General features: G+C 53.2%; 1 protein-coding gene across 1 annotated transcript in view; it reads left to right on the forward strand.

The window, feature by feature from the left end:
* The window catches only part of SMAD6 (SMAD family member 6), an 82,653-nt gene extending 75,025 nt beyond the window's left edge, over positions 1-7,628 (forward strand). Inside the window, exon 4 of the mRNA XM_032244590.1 lies at positions 5,903-7,628. Within this exon, the coding sequence (XP_032100481.1) occupies positions 5,903-6,441 (539 nt within the window). The 3' untranslated portion in view covers positions 6,442-7,628. The remainder of the gene's footprint in view (positions 1-5,902) is intronic.
* Positions 7,629-15,202: the final 7,574 nt, after the last annotated feature.

The raw sequence follows: 15,202 nt of genomic DNA on the forward strand, positions 1-15,202 counted from the left end.
GAATGTTAACTAAACCATGGAAATTTAGAGCTGGGGAGAGTAATGACGTCATTGTTCGGATGGGAAGACTGAGGCCAGAGGAGGGAGATGGCCTGCTGATCAGGGCCAGGAAGCAGGACTCCTCCCAGGCCAGTGCCACTCTGCCAGATCCACCCCAGACACAGCTCCTCTCCTCCTCCCCACAGAACCCTCCCAGCAGGACCCAGCAGGGCTGGGAACTAGGCCAGGCCCTGAGCAGGGGGCAGTGAGCGGGAGTTTCGGTCAAAGCTCGGTCATCTTTGATGTTGTTCACTCGGGTCTGACTCCCTGGTATTTATTTGCAATTAAAGAGCTGGTTCCTAATTAGGCTGATGGCTGTGGGAGATGGCGGTACCACAACCTAAGAGCCACCAGGAGAAAAAGATCCTTCTGCAAGAGACTGTCCCCTCACCTGAGTGGCAGCCCAGGCTTATGACTCAGAGACGTAGCAGGAGGGGCTGTGCAGCTGTGGGAAGTACAGAGGGGGGCCCATGGGTTAGGGGGGCGCCACCTCACTCGTGGTGTCACAGAGAGCATGTCAGCTTGTGTTGGACACCCCACATGAAATCTGAATGCACGTGTGTGAGGGAATGCGTCTATTCAGGCATTCATTGCTTTGTTCTTCCATTCCATAGGTGCCAGGCTAAGGACCAACCCCTAACATTTGTACAATGCTTGGCAGTTTTCAAAGGGCCTTGTCACCACAGTAGTATTGAGACCGTCCATAGTGGTGACCCTGGGCCGCGACCCCCGGCCCCACTAAAGATCCCTGGCCCCTGAAGGGTAAGGCCAACACTGGGGCCCATAAACAAGGTAGCTCCTTCCTTCTGCACCCAGCTGATTTTGCTGGAGTTTCCAGAAAATTCAAAGATGTGTGAATGGTGGGGCACTTTATTATGAATCAATGCTTTTACAAACGGGGAGACTGAGGCTTGGGGACATTTAGCAGTGTATCGATCGATGGCCTCGCATCCAGTCCATGGTGGCAGCCTTAGGTCGGTCTCACTGGGAAACCTTTTGGATCACGCAGCATGGGTTAAAGTAGAATTCTGGGTTCTCATGTTCTGGCCGTAGGTCTGCCACCCACTGCCGTGTGTCCTTGGGCAAGCCCTTCGACGCCCCAGGGTACTGTCTTTGGGACACCAGATTATTGGACTCCATTTGTGGTCCCAACAGGTCAGTCTCAAGACTAAGTTTTCATTGGTCCATGGTGAAAGAAATAAAAATCAGTTAGAAAACAAGTCTGTACGTGGCAAAACAAAGCAGTGGTAGGTCGGGTGCAGTGGCTCATGCCTGTCATTCCAACACTTGGGAGAGCGAGACAGGCAGACTGCTTGGGCCCAGGAGTTCAAGACCAGCCTGAGCAACATGGCGAAACCCTGTCTCTACATTAAAAAAAACAAGAGTGTGGTGGTGGGCACCTGTAGTCCCAGCTACTTGGGAGGCTGAGGTGGGAGAATCGCTTGAGTCTGGGAGGTCGAGGCTACAGTGGTAACCCTGTGTCATTCCCAACTCCCCTGTTAAAAACCGTGTTGGTTTGTGGAAGCCCTAAGTGTTGGGTCTTCCTGGATAAGACAATGTCGGCGGATGCTGAAGCTCTGAAGTCCTGAGACTGAGAGCAGGTAGGGGGGTGACAGGGAGGCTGAGAGTGGGTGGCTCCCTCTCCGGATCAGACAAGGGACCCTAGTTTTTTTTTTTTTTTTTTTTGAGATGGAGTTTCACTCATGTTACCCAGGCTGGAGTGCAATGGCGCGATTTCGGCTCACCGCAACCTCCGCCTCCTGGGTTCAGGCAATTCTCCTGCCTCAGCCTCCTGAGTAGCTGGGATTACAGGCACGCACCACCATGCCCAGATGATTTTTTGTATTTTTAGTAGAGATGGGGTTTCACCATGTTGACCAGGATGGTCTCGATCTCTTGACCTCGTGATCCACCCGCCTCGGCCTCCCAAAGTGCTGGGATTACAGGCGTGAGCCACCTCGCCCGGCCCGGGACCTTAGTTTTTACCCACCACCATTCAGTGCCCGAGGGCCTGAGCCCACCAGCCCACCTGCTGGGCAGGATTCCCGTGGGGTGAGGGCAATGTGCAGGCACTGGGATGTATTTTATTTCCTGGCTCCTTCCTTTTTATTAGGTTGGTGCAAAAGTAATCGTGACTTTTGCCGTTGAAAGCAATGGCAAAAACCACGGTTACTTTTGCACCAACCTAATAACATGTTCCAAAGAGAGCGTCCTAGGGATATATGAGGCCCTGGGCTAGATGGAGACCCACCCCTTCCTAGTCAGAGTGTAGACCAACCCGGGGGCAGTGAACAGCAGCCCAGACACTTGTTAAGGCCAAGGGAGGAGCTGCAGTTCAGGTGCCCGAGGGGGGAGAGGTCAGAGAGGGCTTCCCAGAGGTGGCAGTCTGTCTCCCTGAATTTGGGAGAATCGGCTAGGAGCACAGACCTGATGAGGTGTAACCCAGTCTGTTCAACCAAGGAAGCTGCAGGGGATGGGGCCTGGCTCCTGCCCTGGGTGTCCCTGACCTGGATGGCTGGGGCAGGCGAGGCCTAAGGGCAGCTCTGTGGCTTCATCCCCAGTCATAGGGTACCATAAGGAGCGCTGGGGCTAGGCTGGGGACACAGGTTTTGAGGTGGGAGGACGGGGGGAGTTTGACCTGGCTGGGATGGGGGCAACTGAGAGGAGGGGGATAGGAAGTCTCATCTGTCCTTGAATTGAAGAGCTTCCTCCCCTCCCCTCCCCTTTCCTTCCCTCCCTTCCTCTCCTTCTTCCTCCTTTTTTTTTGAGACAGAGTTTCACTCTGTTGCCCAGGCTGGGATCTCTGCTCACTGCAACCTCTGCCTCTGGGATTCAAGCGATTCTCCTGTCTCAGCCTCCTGAGTACCTGGGATTACAGGCGCCCGCCACCACACCCGGCTAATATTTTGTGTTTTTGGTAGAGACGGGGTTTCACTATGTTGGCCAGGCTGGTCTCAAACTCTTGACCTCATGTTCCGCCCGCCTTGGCCTCCCAAAGTGCTGAGATTACAGGCGTGAGCCACCGCACCTGGCCGAAAAGCCTTTCTTTTTTTTTTTTTTTTTTTCTGAGACAAGGTCCCACTCTGTGGAATGCAGTGCCACAATGACAGCTCCCTGTGACGTCAAAGCCTTGGGCTCAAGCAATCCTCCTGTCTCAGCTCCCCGAGTAGCTGGGACTACAGATGTACACCATCATGCTCAGCTAATTTTTTAAAGTTTTTTTGTAGAGATGAGGTCTTGCTTTGCTGCCCCGGCTGGGCTTAAACTCCTGGGCTCAAGTAACTCTCCTGCCTCAGCCTCCCAGACTTCCCAGCCAGAAACCTTTCAGAAGCTGGGAAAAAGAAAGTCACACCACCCATGCCCTGCGCCCCTGCCCTTCCCCAGCTAGACTCTGCCTTTTTCCATGGACAGGTAATGCTGTCACTCCGTGGCTGGGCAGCTGTCTCAGAGCCTTGTCTGTGAAGAGGGTAGCAGTGACTGCTCCCTCAGTGAGAGTAAACTGAGTCCTCCAAGGGTGGGAATAGGGACGCCCCAGCTTGTAGAAAGTCACCTCTAGGACTCATGGACCATGAGAGCAGCCATGGTTACCAATGGGGAAACTGATGCTCAGGGAGGGAGAGGGACTTGCTTCGTGCGCAGGTTTTAGGGGGGAGCCAGGGCTGAACACTCTGGAGAGTGGAGAAGAGCTCCCCTCTAGAATGTGGCCTAGCACTGAGGCGGCCCCAGCATTCACTGGTGTACCCTGGGCCTCAGTTTCCTCACCTGTGAAATGGGGTGCTAGTAGAGGTGAAACGAGGCTGTTGTGAAGAAGGGGTGTAGCTCACAGGAGGCACTCGTCAGCGCCGCTGCCCGTCCTGCCTCGTTACTCCAGACGTTGCTTCTTCGCATCCCTACCTGGCATACTCATGGAATTCTTGTTGGTTGGTGAGCAGCGTGGGTACTGGAGTTTCATGCCCAGGCTGGCACAGTGCTGCTTTTCTGGCCCCTGGAGGCTCCCAGACCTATGCCAGATAGATGAGTGGGGAGAGGGGCACTGGCATGGGGTGGCTGGAGCTCAGGCTGGCTGTTTCCAACTGCCCCCCTGCTGAGACTGGCCCGGTGCCTGCAGCCTGATGACCTCCCATGGGTTTGAGCTGTTTCTGTCTCTGTTGCCCACTGGCTAAGGGGCAGTTCAGTTGAGGGCAGGATGCAGCAGGACCTCTTCCTCCATCCTGACCATCAGCTGAAAGCATCAGAGTCCTCGCTGGAGACTGTGAGGCAAAATGATCCAAGCCGTGGGCTGGTGTGAGGACTTGGATTATCACCAGCAGGCCTGGGGACTTGTGTCTGGAACCTCAGTACCAGGCACAGGGCAAGGGGCACACTCATGGGGCCTGTGCCCAGCCCAAAGCCACAGCAGAGCAGTCAGCCTCCAGGATACCCCTGAGGCAGACAGCTTCCTGCCAGGTGGCTGGGTGGGCCTCCCAGTGTGTAAGGGGATGTCAGGGGCCCTGCCACCCAGTTCTTCTGGGGCCTCTAGGCAGGGGCAAAGCCAGGGCAAGGCAAAGGCAGCCGGAGCCGGCCTCACTCAAGCTCCCAGGTGAAGCTGTTAGAAGTGTTGTCCTCTGGGATTTGGTTGGACTTTGATCAGTTTTCCTCGGAGAAACAGCCATGAAGCACCTCTCTTTGCTCTGTCAAGCCTCCAGCAGAATGCCTCCCTCTGCATAGGCCTGGCCAGTGACCTGTGTGGAAGCAGGTGTGGCAGGCAAATCATGTCACCTCACCTCGAAGTTATGGGTGCCTGCCTGCTTCTCAGAGCTGTGAGCTCCAAGGAAAGGCCAGATGTCAGAATCTGAGAAGCTGGCCACAGAGAGCAGGGAGCACCCTGGCCCGTGCTGGTCTGAACTTTGGTCTCAGAAAATTGTTAAACTCCTCCAGACACACAGACGCCCCCAGTCAGAGTGACAAGGGGTTTCAGTAACAGCTACCCCTTTGCTATACAGTGGGGAAACTGAGGCCCAGAGAGGAGCAGCACACACCTCAGAACTGCTGGCCATCTCCAGAGCCCTTAAGGAGCCATTTTCTTTGTCATTTAGGGACCCTCAGCTCCTCTGCCATGCAGAAGTGACTGCAGTTCTGGTGCCAACCTGCATTTCCTGCCAAGAACGCCAACTCAGGTGGGCGGTAGCAGGAGACTGAGGCTGAGGCAGGGAGCAGTCAGGCAGTCATATTTATAACAAGGCCACCGCAGGAATCCCACTGCTCCAGGCAGGAAGGGATCCTGGGGCAAATCCCCCCACCCCCAGCCCGCCTCCTCGTGCTTGAGTCCTGGAATGTGGTGATTTCAACCCCCCCATCCCCCAATAGCCTAGCCCTGTCGGGTTGGGGCTTGGACTAGTGTGTTCAAATCCTGGCGGGGTGCCCTGCTCTGTAGAACGAGGAGAAGGTGGCGCCTTGCAGAGTGATCGTGGGGACCACGTGAGTTCCATGTGCCGTGGTGAATAAGAAGTATGGTGCTCCACGCCTGGTCCCCGGGGGTGCCCCGCAGTCCATCCCTCCGTCGAGGGTGCAGGCAGTTGTGTGTCTCCTGCTGGCAGGAGAGTCAGGGGCAGGGTTCGTGGGTTCACGTCGACTGGTTCACAGCACCTAGCGTAGAGCGGGCACGCTCTGGCTTGCCCTCTGTGGCTCCTTGCCTTTGTTTCTTCCTTCTTGCGTGTGAGAAAGATGTCCCGTTGTGTGCTGCGTCTCCTGCGGATAGCCTGGCACACAGTCGGTGCCCACATGACCACCGGACGCTGGAAACCTTCCCAGCGCCCACTGTGCGGACAGCAGCGCCCACCTCCCCACCCCAAATAACGCGGCGGTCCCTGTGCTTGTCCCGCAGACGCCAGCATGTCCCCGGACGCCACCAAGCCGAGCCACTGGTGCAGCGTGGCGTACTGGGAGCACCGGACGCGCGTGGGCCGCCTCTTCGCGGTGTACGACCAGGCCGTCAGCATCTTCTACGACCTACCTCAGGGCAGCGGCTTCTGCCTGGGCCAGCTCCACCTGGAGCAGCGCGGCGAGGCGGTGCGGCGAACGCGCAGCAAGATCGGCTTCGGCATCCTGCTCAGCAAGGAGCCGGACGGCGTGTGGGCCTACAACCGCGGCGGGCACCCCATCTTCGTCAACTCCCCGACGCTGGACGTGCCCGGCGGCCGCGCCCTGGTGGTGCGCAAGGTGCCGCCCGGCTTCTCCATCAAGGTGTTCGACTTCCAGCGCTCGGGGCTGCAGCCCGCGCCCGAGCCCGAGGCCGCCGACGGCCCCTACGACCCCAACAGCGTGCGCATCAGCTTCGCCAAGGGCTGGGGGCCCTGCTACTCCCGGCAGTTCATCACCTCCTGCCCCTGCTGGCTGGAGATCCTCCTCAACAACCCCAGATAGCGGCGGCCCCGGCGGACGGGCAGGTGGGGGGCCGCGGCCCAGAGACACAGCCCCCACGGACGAGCACCCCCAGATAGCATCTACCTAGATTTAATATAAAGTTTTATATATTATATGGAAATATCTATTATACTTGTAATTATGGAGTCATTTTTACAATGTAATTATTTATGTATGGTGCAATGTGTGTATATGGACAAAACAAGAAAGACGCACTTTGGCTTATAATTCTTTCAATACAGATATATTTTCTTTCTCTTCCTCCTTCCTCTTCTTTCCTTTATATATATATATATACACACACACATATATATATATATAAAATGATACAGCAGAGCTAGGTGGAAGAGCCTGGGCTTGGTGTATGGTTTCTGAGCTATGAACGCGCAGACAAAAGCTAATACCAGTCACTCGATAATAAAGTATTTGCATTGTAGTTTTTTTTTTTTTTTTTTAAACTGTCTTCTTTTTACGAAGAGGGGCAGGTAGGGTTTCAGCAGATTTCCAACCCGCCATGTACTCTGAAACTTCACCTCAGTTCGCAAGTTTTACTTTTATTGGATAAAGATAGAACAAGTTGAAAAGGGAGGAAAGTCACATTTACTCCGAAGTAAACCAGAGAAGGTTCTGTTGTTCCTTCCTGCCCACGGCTGTGGTGTGTCTCTCGGATAGGGATGGGGGTGGGGAAAGGGAGAACACACTGGCCACTTTATCATGGACAAGCTCTTCCAGTCTGATGGAGGAGGTTCATGTCCTAGCCTAGAAGGGCCCAGGCCCACACCCACCATCTTTGAGCTATGAGCAAGCCTGAAGAAGACGCTATTGCTCACCACTTTGTGGAAACAGCCTGGGGAACAAAGACTGAAATGGGCCTTGAACCCACCTGCTGCCTTGCAGAACCATCTCGAGCCCATGGTGAGTAGATTCTCTTAGGACCTAGACAGGCTATTTCCCACCCCCAGCCAAAAATAGCTCAGAATCTGCCCATCCAGGGCTGTATTAATGATCTATGTAAAGGCAGATGGTTTACTTCAACTTTGTCAAAGGGAAAAGTCGAGGTTCTGGAAGAATAAATGACTTGCTCATGAGACAAAATCAAGGTTTGAAGTTACATCAAATTGTAGGACCAGAGCCATATCATTAGATCAGCTTTCTGAAGAATATTCTCAAAAAAAAAAAAAAAAAAAGAAGGTCTCCTTGGCCAGATAATGAAGAGGAATGTTGCATTGTGTATCTTTTTTCTTGGACATTTATATTTAACATATTAAGTGCTCTGAGAAGTCCTATGTATTATCTTTTGCTGCATAATAAATCATCCCCAAACTTAGCAGCTTAAAATAACTAACATTTATTATCTCCCACAGTTTCTGTAGGTCAGGAACCTGGGAGCAGCTTGGCCAAGTGGTTCTGGCTCAGTGTCTCTTGTGAGGTTGCCATCAAGCTGTCGGCCAGGGCTGTAGTCATCTGAGTCTTGACTGGGTCTGGGGGACCTGATCCAAGCTCGCTCACGTAGCAGCTGGCAGGGTCCCTCAGGTCCCTGCACGTGGGCCTCTCCCCTGGGCCTTGCAGCATGGCTTCCCCAGAGCGAGTGATCAACAGCAGGGGTGAAGCTGCTGGGTTTTTGCTTTGTTTTGTTTTTTTGAGACAGGGTCTTGCTCTGTCAGCCAGCCTGGAGTGCAGTGGCCCCATCGTGACTCACTGCAGCCTCAGACTCCCTGGGCTCAGATGATCCTTCTGCATCAGCCTCCTGAATAGCTGGGACTACAGGTGCACACCATCCTGCCTGGCTAATTTGTGTATTTTTGGTAGAGACGGGATTTCACCATGTTGCCTAGGCTTGTCTTGAACTCCTGGGTTCAAGTGATCCTCCCACTTCGGCCCCACAAAGTGTTGGGATTACAGACACGAACTTCCATGCCCAACCTAAGCTGCTGTCTTCTGTAACTATATCTCTGAAGTGACGTACCATCACTTCTGCCATACTTACTAGTCATACAAACCAACTCTTTACAGTGTGGGAGGGATCACACAAGGACATGAATGCCAGGAGCGCCGCCACATTCTCCAAGAAGTCAAACCGTTTAACTTTGTTTCCCAAAGTTATTTACCAATAGGCTGCCCCCCGCCCCGTAATTCTGTCCCCATACTGAGGCATGCCGGTGCTTCTAGGCTGACCACAGCTGGCCACGCCAGGTGCTCCGCACTGAGGCCCTGCTCTGAAGACACTCGGCAGAGATGTCCGTCTCACTGGAGTGAATATTCAGAGAGCTCTTGGTCTAGCGGCGGGCTGGGAGACACCTCAGGCTCACAGGCAGTTTGTGGGTGCACAGCCAAAAGGAATAAGCAACCGCTTCCGTGGGAGTGCCGAGGAGGGGAATCGGGAGGCCTGCTAGGAGGGCTCAGTGCTTTGACCTCTGCCTCACAGGACAAGTGAGCAGCAAGCTTGCAGGCTAAGGTTGGCAGAAGGCGCAGGAGCAGGGTTTGGGGGTGGCAGAAACCCGGAAGCAGGAGAGGCCAGGCTGCCCGAGTTCAAATCCCAGTTCTGCCCCTCGGAGTGACCTCAATGACTTCTTGACATGCTTTGGTGTTACCGTTTGTAAGATGGGACTAAGACTGTCTCCACCTCAGAAGTAGGTACGAACTGGGAGAATGAAGCACGCCACGCAGCACCTGTCTGGTCAGCAGGACACGGCAGCTATCATTTTATTTATTTATTTTTTCAGGTAGAGTCTCACTCTGTGCCCAGGCTGGCTCACTGCAACCTCTGCCTCCCAGGTTCAAGCGATTCTCCTGTCTCAGCCTCCCGAGTAGCTGGGATTATAGGCGCGTGCCACCATGCCCAGCCAGTTTTTGTATTTTTAGTAGAGACGGGATTTCACCCTATTGGTCAGGCTGGTCTTGAACTCCTGATTTCAGGTGATCCACTCACCTTAGACTCTCAAAGTGCTAGGATTACAGGCGTGAGCCACCGCGCCTGACCCAGGTGGTATTATTAACACAGGGCCAGGGCTGGAAAGGTAGTTGGGGGGCCTCAAACACCAAGATGAGGAGCGAGGGTGATCTTCAGGGGGCAATGGGGAAGGTGAGCTGGTTTCTTAGTGGGCTAGGGAGATGAGCAGACCTGGGCCTCCTAAGGATCATTGCAGGGTCCCCTGAGCCCTGAACCCTTCCTGGCTCCCCTTGAGCCTGGTGCCCACCAATGCCAGTCTCCTGAGAGGGGCTCCTTGCCATTCCACTCCGCAATGCCTGGATGTGGAAGTGATCATTATGATCTGACATCATCGGGGGTTGAAGCCCCATTTTATTAGTGAGGAAACTGAGGCCTGGAGCAGGGAAGTGCTCACCTCAAGCCTGTAATCAGGGAGTGTGACCCAGGTTTCCTGATCCCACATCCTCTCCCTGTCTGTCCCCCAGATTCTCAGAGCGCAATCAGCCAGGCAGAGGACGTTGCTTTTTTTTTTTTTTTTTTTTTGGGATGGAGTCTCATTCTGTCGCCCAGGTTGGAGTGCAGTGGTGCGATCTTGGCTCACTGTAACCTCCACCTTCTGGGTTTGAGTGATTCTCCTGCCTCGGCCTACTGAGTAGCTGGGACTACAGGCACCTGCCACTACTCCCGGCTTATTTTTGTATTTTTTTAGTAGAAACGTGGTTTCACCATGTTAGTCAGGCTGGTCTTGAACTCCCGACCTCAGATGATCCACCGTCTGGGCCTCCCAAAGTGTTAGGATTATAGGCGTGAGCCACCATCCCCGGCAGACATTGCCTCTCAGAGCTAAGCCTTACTGGCCCTACCCTGCCCTTCAAGGAAAACTCTCCCGGTTCTGCTGCCAGCCCAAACTCCTACACCCCTTCCCATTGCAACCCCGAGGCCCAAACCTAGCGTGGGAGTCCCGGTGCCTGTCTCTGCAGTCTGTTGTCCTGCCCTGCTCAGGCCTTGGCCCTTCTGTCTGAATTCTGCCAGCTCATAGCTGGCTGCTCTATGTGAGAATGTGCTTGGAGGAATGACTAGTGACACTAACTCACTGCTTGGGAGCCCTTACAGATAAAGAAGCCGATGATGACATTAATGGCCATTTGTTCAAGCTCCCCCTGCCCCGTCTCAAATGCCAGTCTGGAGCTCTCCCCATGCCCTGGATGTGATTGGCTTTGTTGGAGTGGGCTTGTCCCTCGGGGGACAATATGTACACCGGAAAGACCGATTTCTGGGGACCCAGGGAACTCAACCTTGAAGCTATCTCCTGCTCCGAAGCTGAGGACTTCCCTGGGGTCCTCGGTTGGCCTTGAGTGTCAGGGAGAAGCCCTGTGGCTGCCTTCTTGAGGGTCTGAGAGTCCAGTTCCAGCCCCTCAGTTCACAGATGAGGAACCCGAGTTCTGGGAGTTGGTCTCCTGCTGAGTTCAGCCGTGGCGGGACCTGCCGTCCTCCCTCCTCTCCTAGTCTCATGGCTTCCCGGTAACTATGCGGTTTTCCCTAGACCACCCAGGGATTGGGTGACTCAGGCTCCGACAGAGACACTTTCTAAACAAGCCCTGGGTCTTTGCAGAGTGTTGGGGGGAGCCCGGTCCCTGCAGGCCCTGGGAGGCAAGATTGGTAGGACTTACTGCCTCCCAAAACCAAGGTGATGCCCTAGGAGGATTCCCGCAATTGACTAGGTTTTTGGAGATGGGTTCGTCCCTATATTCTCTCCCATCCATTCCGTATCCGCCCCCCAATCTCCGGCACCTTCCCTGCCTTAGTCTCTGGGTGTGTATGTTGAGGGCAGGAATAGAGGGGTTGACCGAAGGAATGAGAGGAACAGATGGGAAGCAAGCATGGAGCCTGGAGATTTGGGGTTCTTGTCTCAGAAAACTGAGGCCCAGAGAGGGGGTGTGAGTGACCTGAGGTCACACAGCATGCACATACATTATTCATCTCTGGAGACTTCCTGGTGCTCCACACTGCCATAGTTCACTCCCTGCCCATCTGTCCCCTCCTGCAAACTCCCATCCCACACATCGCAAGGAACATAAAAGCTCCAACTGCCTCTGGCTGCAGCCGCCTTGTTCTAGTCCCCGCCCTGCCACTCAGCAGCTATGTGACCTTGGGCAAGTTACTTGACTTTTCTGTCTCAGTTTCCTCATCTGCAAAAGTGAGCAACAATTATATAAGAGTATCTACCTCCTAGGGTTGTTGGTAGGATTAGGTGAACTCGTGCCTGTCAGGCATTCAGACCTGGCCTGTAAAGACACTCATCAGGTGTTCACAGGTCTGACTTGGGGGCCTGGAAGGCAGCTCAGGGAGGTGGGCAAAGCTTTGGTGTGGGGACTCCTCAAGTGTGAAGACTCAGATCCAGATCCCTCAACTTGCTGGTGGCCTTGGGCAGTCACCTGACCTGTGTGAACCCCTGTTTCCTCAGCTGCGAAGTAGAATCAATGATCCACAGTCGCGTCCCTCCCCTGACCCCTCTCCTGCCACCTCCATCCTCCACCCGCTGGGATGATCTGTACCCAAATCCAACCCGCCCCTCCTCCCAGTGCCCGGATGACTCCTTGTACCCGCAGGCTGTAGACCTGCCTCTCAGAGTGAGGCCCCAGGGGCATCGGGTTCTGCCCCATCGCGACCCCAGACAGCCCCCTTCAGACACCACACTCCAGGCTGATCTCTGTCTGCCTCTGTCTGTCTTTCAGGCCTTTGCCCAAGTTGCCCCCTCCTTTCAACCATCTCCCAGCTTGCCCCATCCCGGCTCTGACCACACCGCTGTCTACTCTTTCTTCCCCTGGAGACTCCCGAGAGCTAGAGATGTCTCATATCTTACTTGCCCCCATGGCCATGGGCCAGCCCAGTGGCAGATACAAAGGATGGACTCCCTGAATGTTTGTGGGATGAAAAGACCATGGAGGTAGTAGGTGTGGGCGAGTTATGTAAACTCTGAGGGACCAAGCATGCATGTAGAGGGGACTGTGTTTATTAGCATCATGTGTCTCCATGACAACCCCCAGCTGGCTTCTCCCTGCAGGCCCTGAAGATCACTCACCCCTCCTCCACCCTCAGGCCGGGGTTCTGGGGGGGTCATGCCCCGCAGCCTTATTCTACCTTCTTGAGAGTGTAGTGGCAAGAATTGCTGTTTTGCCGGGCGCGGTGGCTCAAGCCTGTAATCCCAGCACTTTGGGAGGCCGAGGCGGGTGGATCACGAGGTCAAGAGATCGAGACCATCCTGGTCAACATGGTGAAACCCCGTCTCTACTAAAAATACAAAAAATTAGCTGGGCATGGTGGCGCGTGCCTGTAGTCCCAGCTGCTCAGGAGGCTGAGGCAGGAGAATTGCCTGAACCCAGGAGGCGGAGGTTGCGGTGAGCCGAGATCGTGCCATTGCACTCCAGCCTGGGTAACAAGAGCGAAACTCCGTCTCAAAAAAAAAAAAAAAAAAAAAAGAATTGCTGTTTGCATCTATTAAAGTACAGGAGGAAAAAAAATAATTCCTGGTTTGTGGTGGGAGGTGGACGAGGTGGGGAGGGGTCCATGGGATGGATTAGAACCACAGACTTGGGGAACATCTGAACTGGGAAAGGCCTCAGGGTACGTCTAGTGTCATGGCTATCCCGGAACTGAGGCCCAGAGAGGGCAGGGTGCTAACTAGGGTCACACAGCAAGGCAGTAGCAGATGGAGGCCCGCGCATGACTTGAAGCTCCTTCCGGAGCCAGCCTCAGCAATGCAGCAAAGGCGTCTGGGAAGCCAGCACTGGCCTGAGCAAAGCAGCTGAGGGGCCAGAAGGGTTGGGGTGCAGATCATATGTTTCATTTTGTTTTAATTGTAGTGAAATATACATATATATATGTATATTAAAATTTCCCATTTTAGCCATGTTCAAGTGAAATATATATATACTAAAATTCCCCATTTTAACCACTTTTAAGTGAACAGTTTAGCAACATTAAATACATTTATATTATTGTGCAGTCATCACCCCCATCCATCTTCAGAATCGCTTCCATCTTCCCTGTATTTTCTACATTTTACCGTGGTAAAACATGCATACTGTACAATGTGCCTTTTTAACCATTTTTAAGTGCGCAGTCCTGCGGCATTAAGCGCATTCTCATTGTTGCATTCCCTACGCTTTTCAATGAGAGGCGAATGAAGACAGGTTTTTAAATCCTTCTTCCTGGGATATTGAGCCTTTGCTGACTTCCAGCAGCCCTGAGAGCCTAGAGGAGGGTGCGTGTCACCTTGGCCCAGTTGGGGGGTTGCAGGAGGCTGTGCGGGGGTGGGGAGGGGGTGTTCAGACTAGGCTGATCATCACTAGGCACACAGCCTTTGAAACAGCCTTATAGCCTCTCTAACCATTTTCAAAACAACTATCAATGCGGCTAGTGGAGTATAGAGTAAGCGTCCGGGATTTCTGAGCCTGAGATTGGGAATCTATGGTCTGAGCCGAGGAGAGATGGTTTTCAACTTGACCTCCTTGGACTCTCTGGGGTACCATGGGAGACCTGGGTAAGTGATGCTGGGAGATTTCCCCCCTTCCCAGGCCTCAATTGCCCCCTCAGATAAAAAGTCTGGCTGGGCATGGTGGCTCATGCCTGTATCCCAGCACTTTGGGAGGCTGAGGGGGGCAGATCACCTTAGGTCGGGAGTTTGAGACCAGCCTGACCAACATGGAGAAACCCCGTCTCTACTAAAAATACAAAAAAATGAGCGGCCGTGGTGGTGGACGCCTATAATCCCAGTTACTGGGGAGGCTGAGGCTGGAGAATCACTTGAATCCAGGAGGTGGAGGTTGTGGTGAACTGAGATCACGCCGTTGCACTCCAGCCCGGACAACAAAAGCAAAACTCTGTCTCAAAAAAAGAAAAGAAAAGAAAAGTCTGGGTCAGATGGCTTCTGGGGGAACTGAGGAACTCAAGAGAACCCCTGCCCTTCACCCAAAAGTCTTATGCTCCAAGAGAGGCAGGTAAGGTGAAGTTTCACGCGGAACCAGCTGAGAGAAGCTAGGACAATTGCTAGCAATAGAACTCTTACTTTGCTTAGTGATCATAATAGCAGTTATCATTTACTGAGGGGCTTGTTATGTACTTGTTATGTTTATATTATGTCATGTAATCCTTATTCCATTTTATAGATGAGTCTCAGAGAAGTTAAACAAGTTTGCCAAGGTCACACAGCTGGTAAGTATCAGAGCGGGATCTCACACTCAGGTCCCTTCCCGGAGCTGCTGTTCCTACCCCCACACCCCTGCTGGTGGCAGCACTTCTGAACTTGACTTTCCACAGCTGCTGAGCACACAGGCTTTGGAGCCAACTTCTGGGGCTCCAGGCCCAGCTCTTCCTTGAGCTAAGTGACTTAGGCACGATACTTACAATCTCTGAGCCTCAGTTTCCTCATCTGTTAAAATGGGCATAAGAATAGGGTGGTCAGGGAAATTAAATTAAATTAGTTAATATTGTAAAGTAGTTAAGCAGGGCCTGGCCCATCGTGAGTGACATTTAGTATTTGTTGAATTTTTAAACATAATCCCATTTGGGCAAGTGCGGTAATGTGCGCCTGTAGTCCTGGCTACCTGGGAAGCCCAGGTGGGAGGGTCACTTGAGCCCAGGGGTTTGAGGCCAGCCTGGGCCACATAGTGAGACTCTGTCTATAATTTTAAAAAATTAAAAATTAAATAAAGAAAGTATCATGTCTGTTGACAGTTTTTTGGTCAGTTCTGCTTGAACCAGCAAATTGGAACTGTTTATTTTTAAAGTGGTTTTGCTTTCTATTTCTCATCATTGAGCAATGAACAAAAC

This window comes from Sapajus apella, unplaced genomic scaffold (genome assembly GCF_009761245.1).
Source record: "Sapajus apella isolate SASKATOON/1434 unplaced genomic scaffold, GSC_monkey_1.0 scaffold55, whole genome shotgun sequence".
Classification (NCBI taxonomy): domain Eukaryota; kingdom Metazoa; phylum Chordata; class Mammalia; order Primates; family Cebidae; genus Sapajus; species Sapajus apella.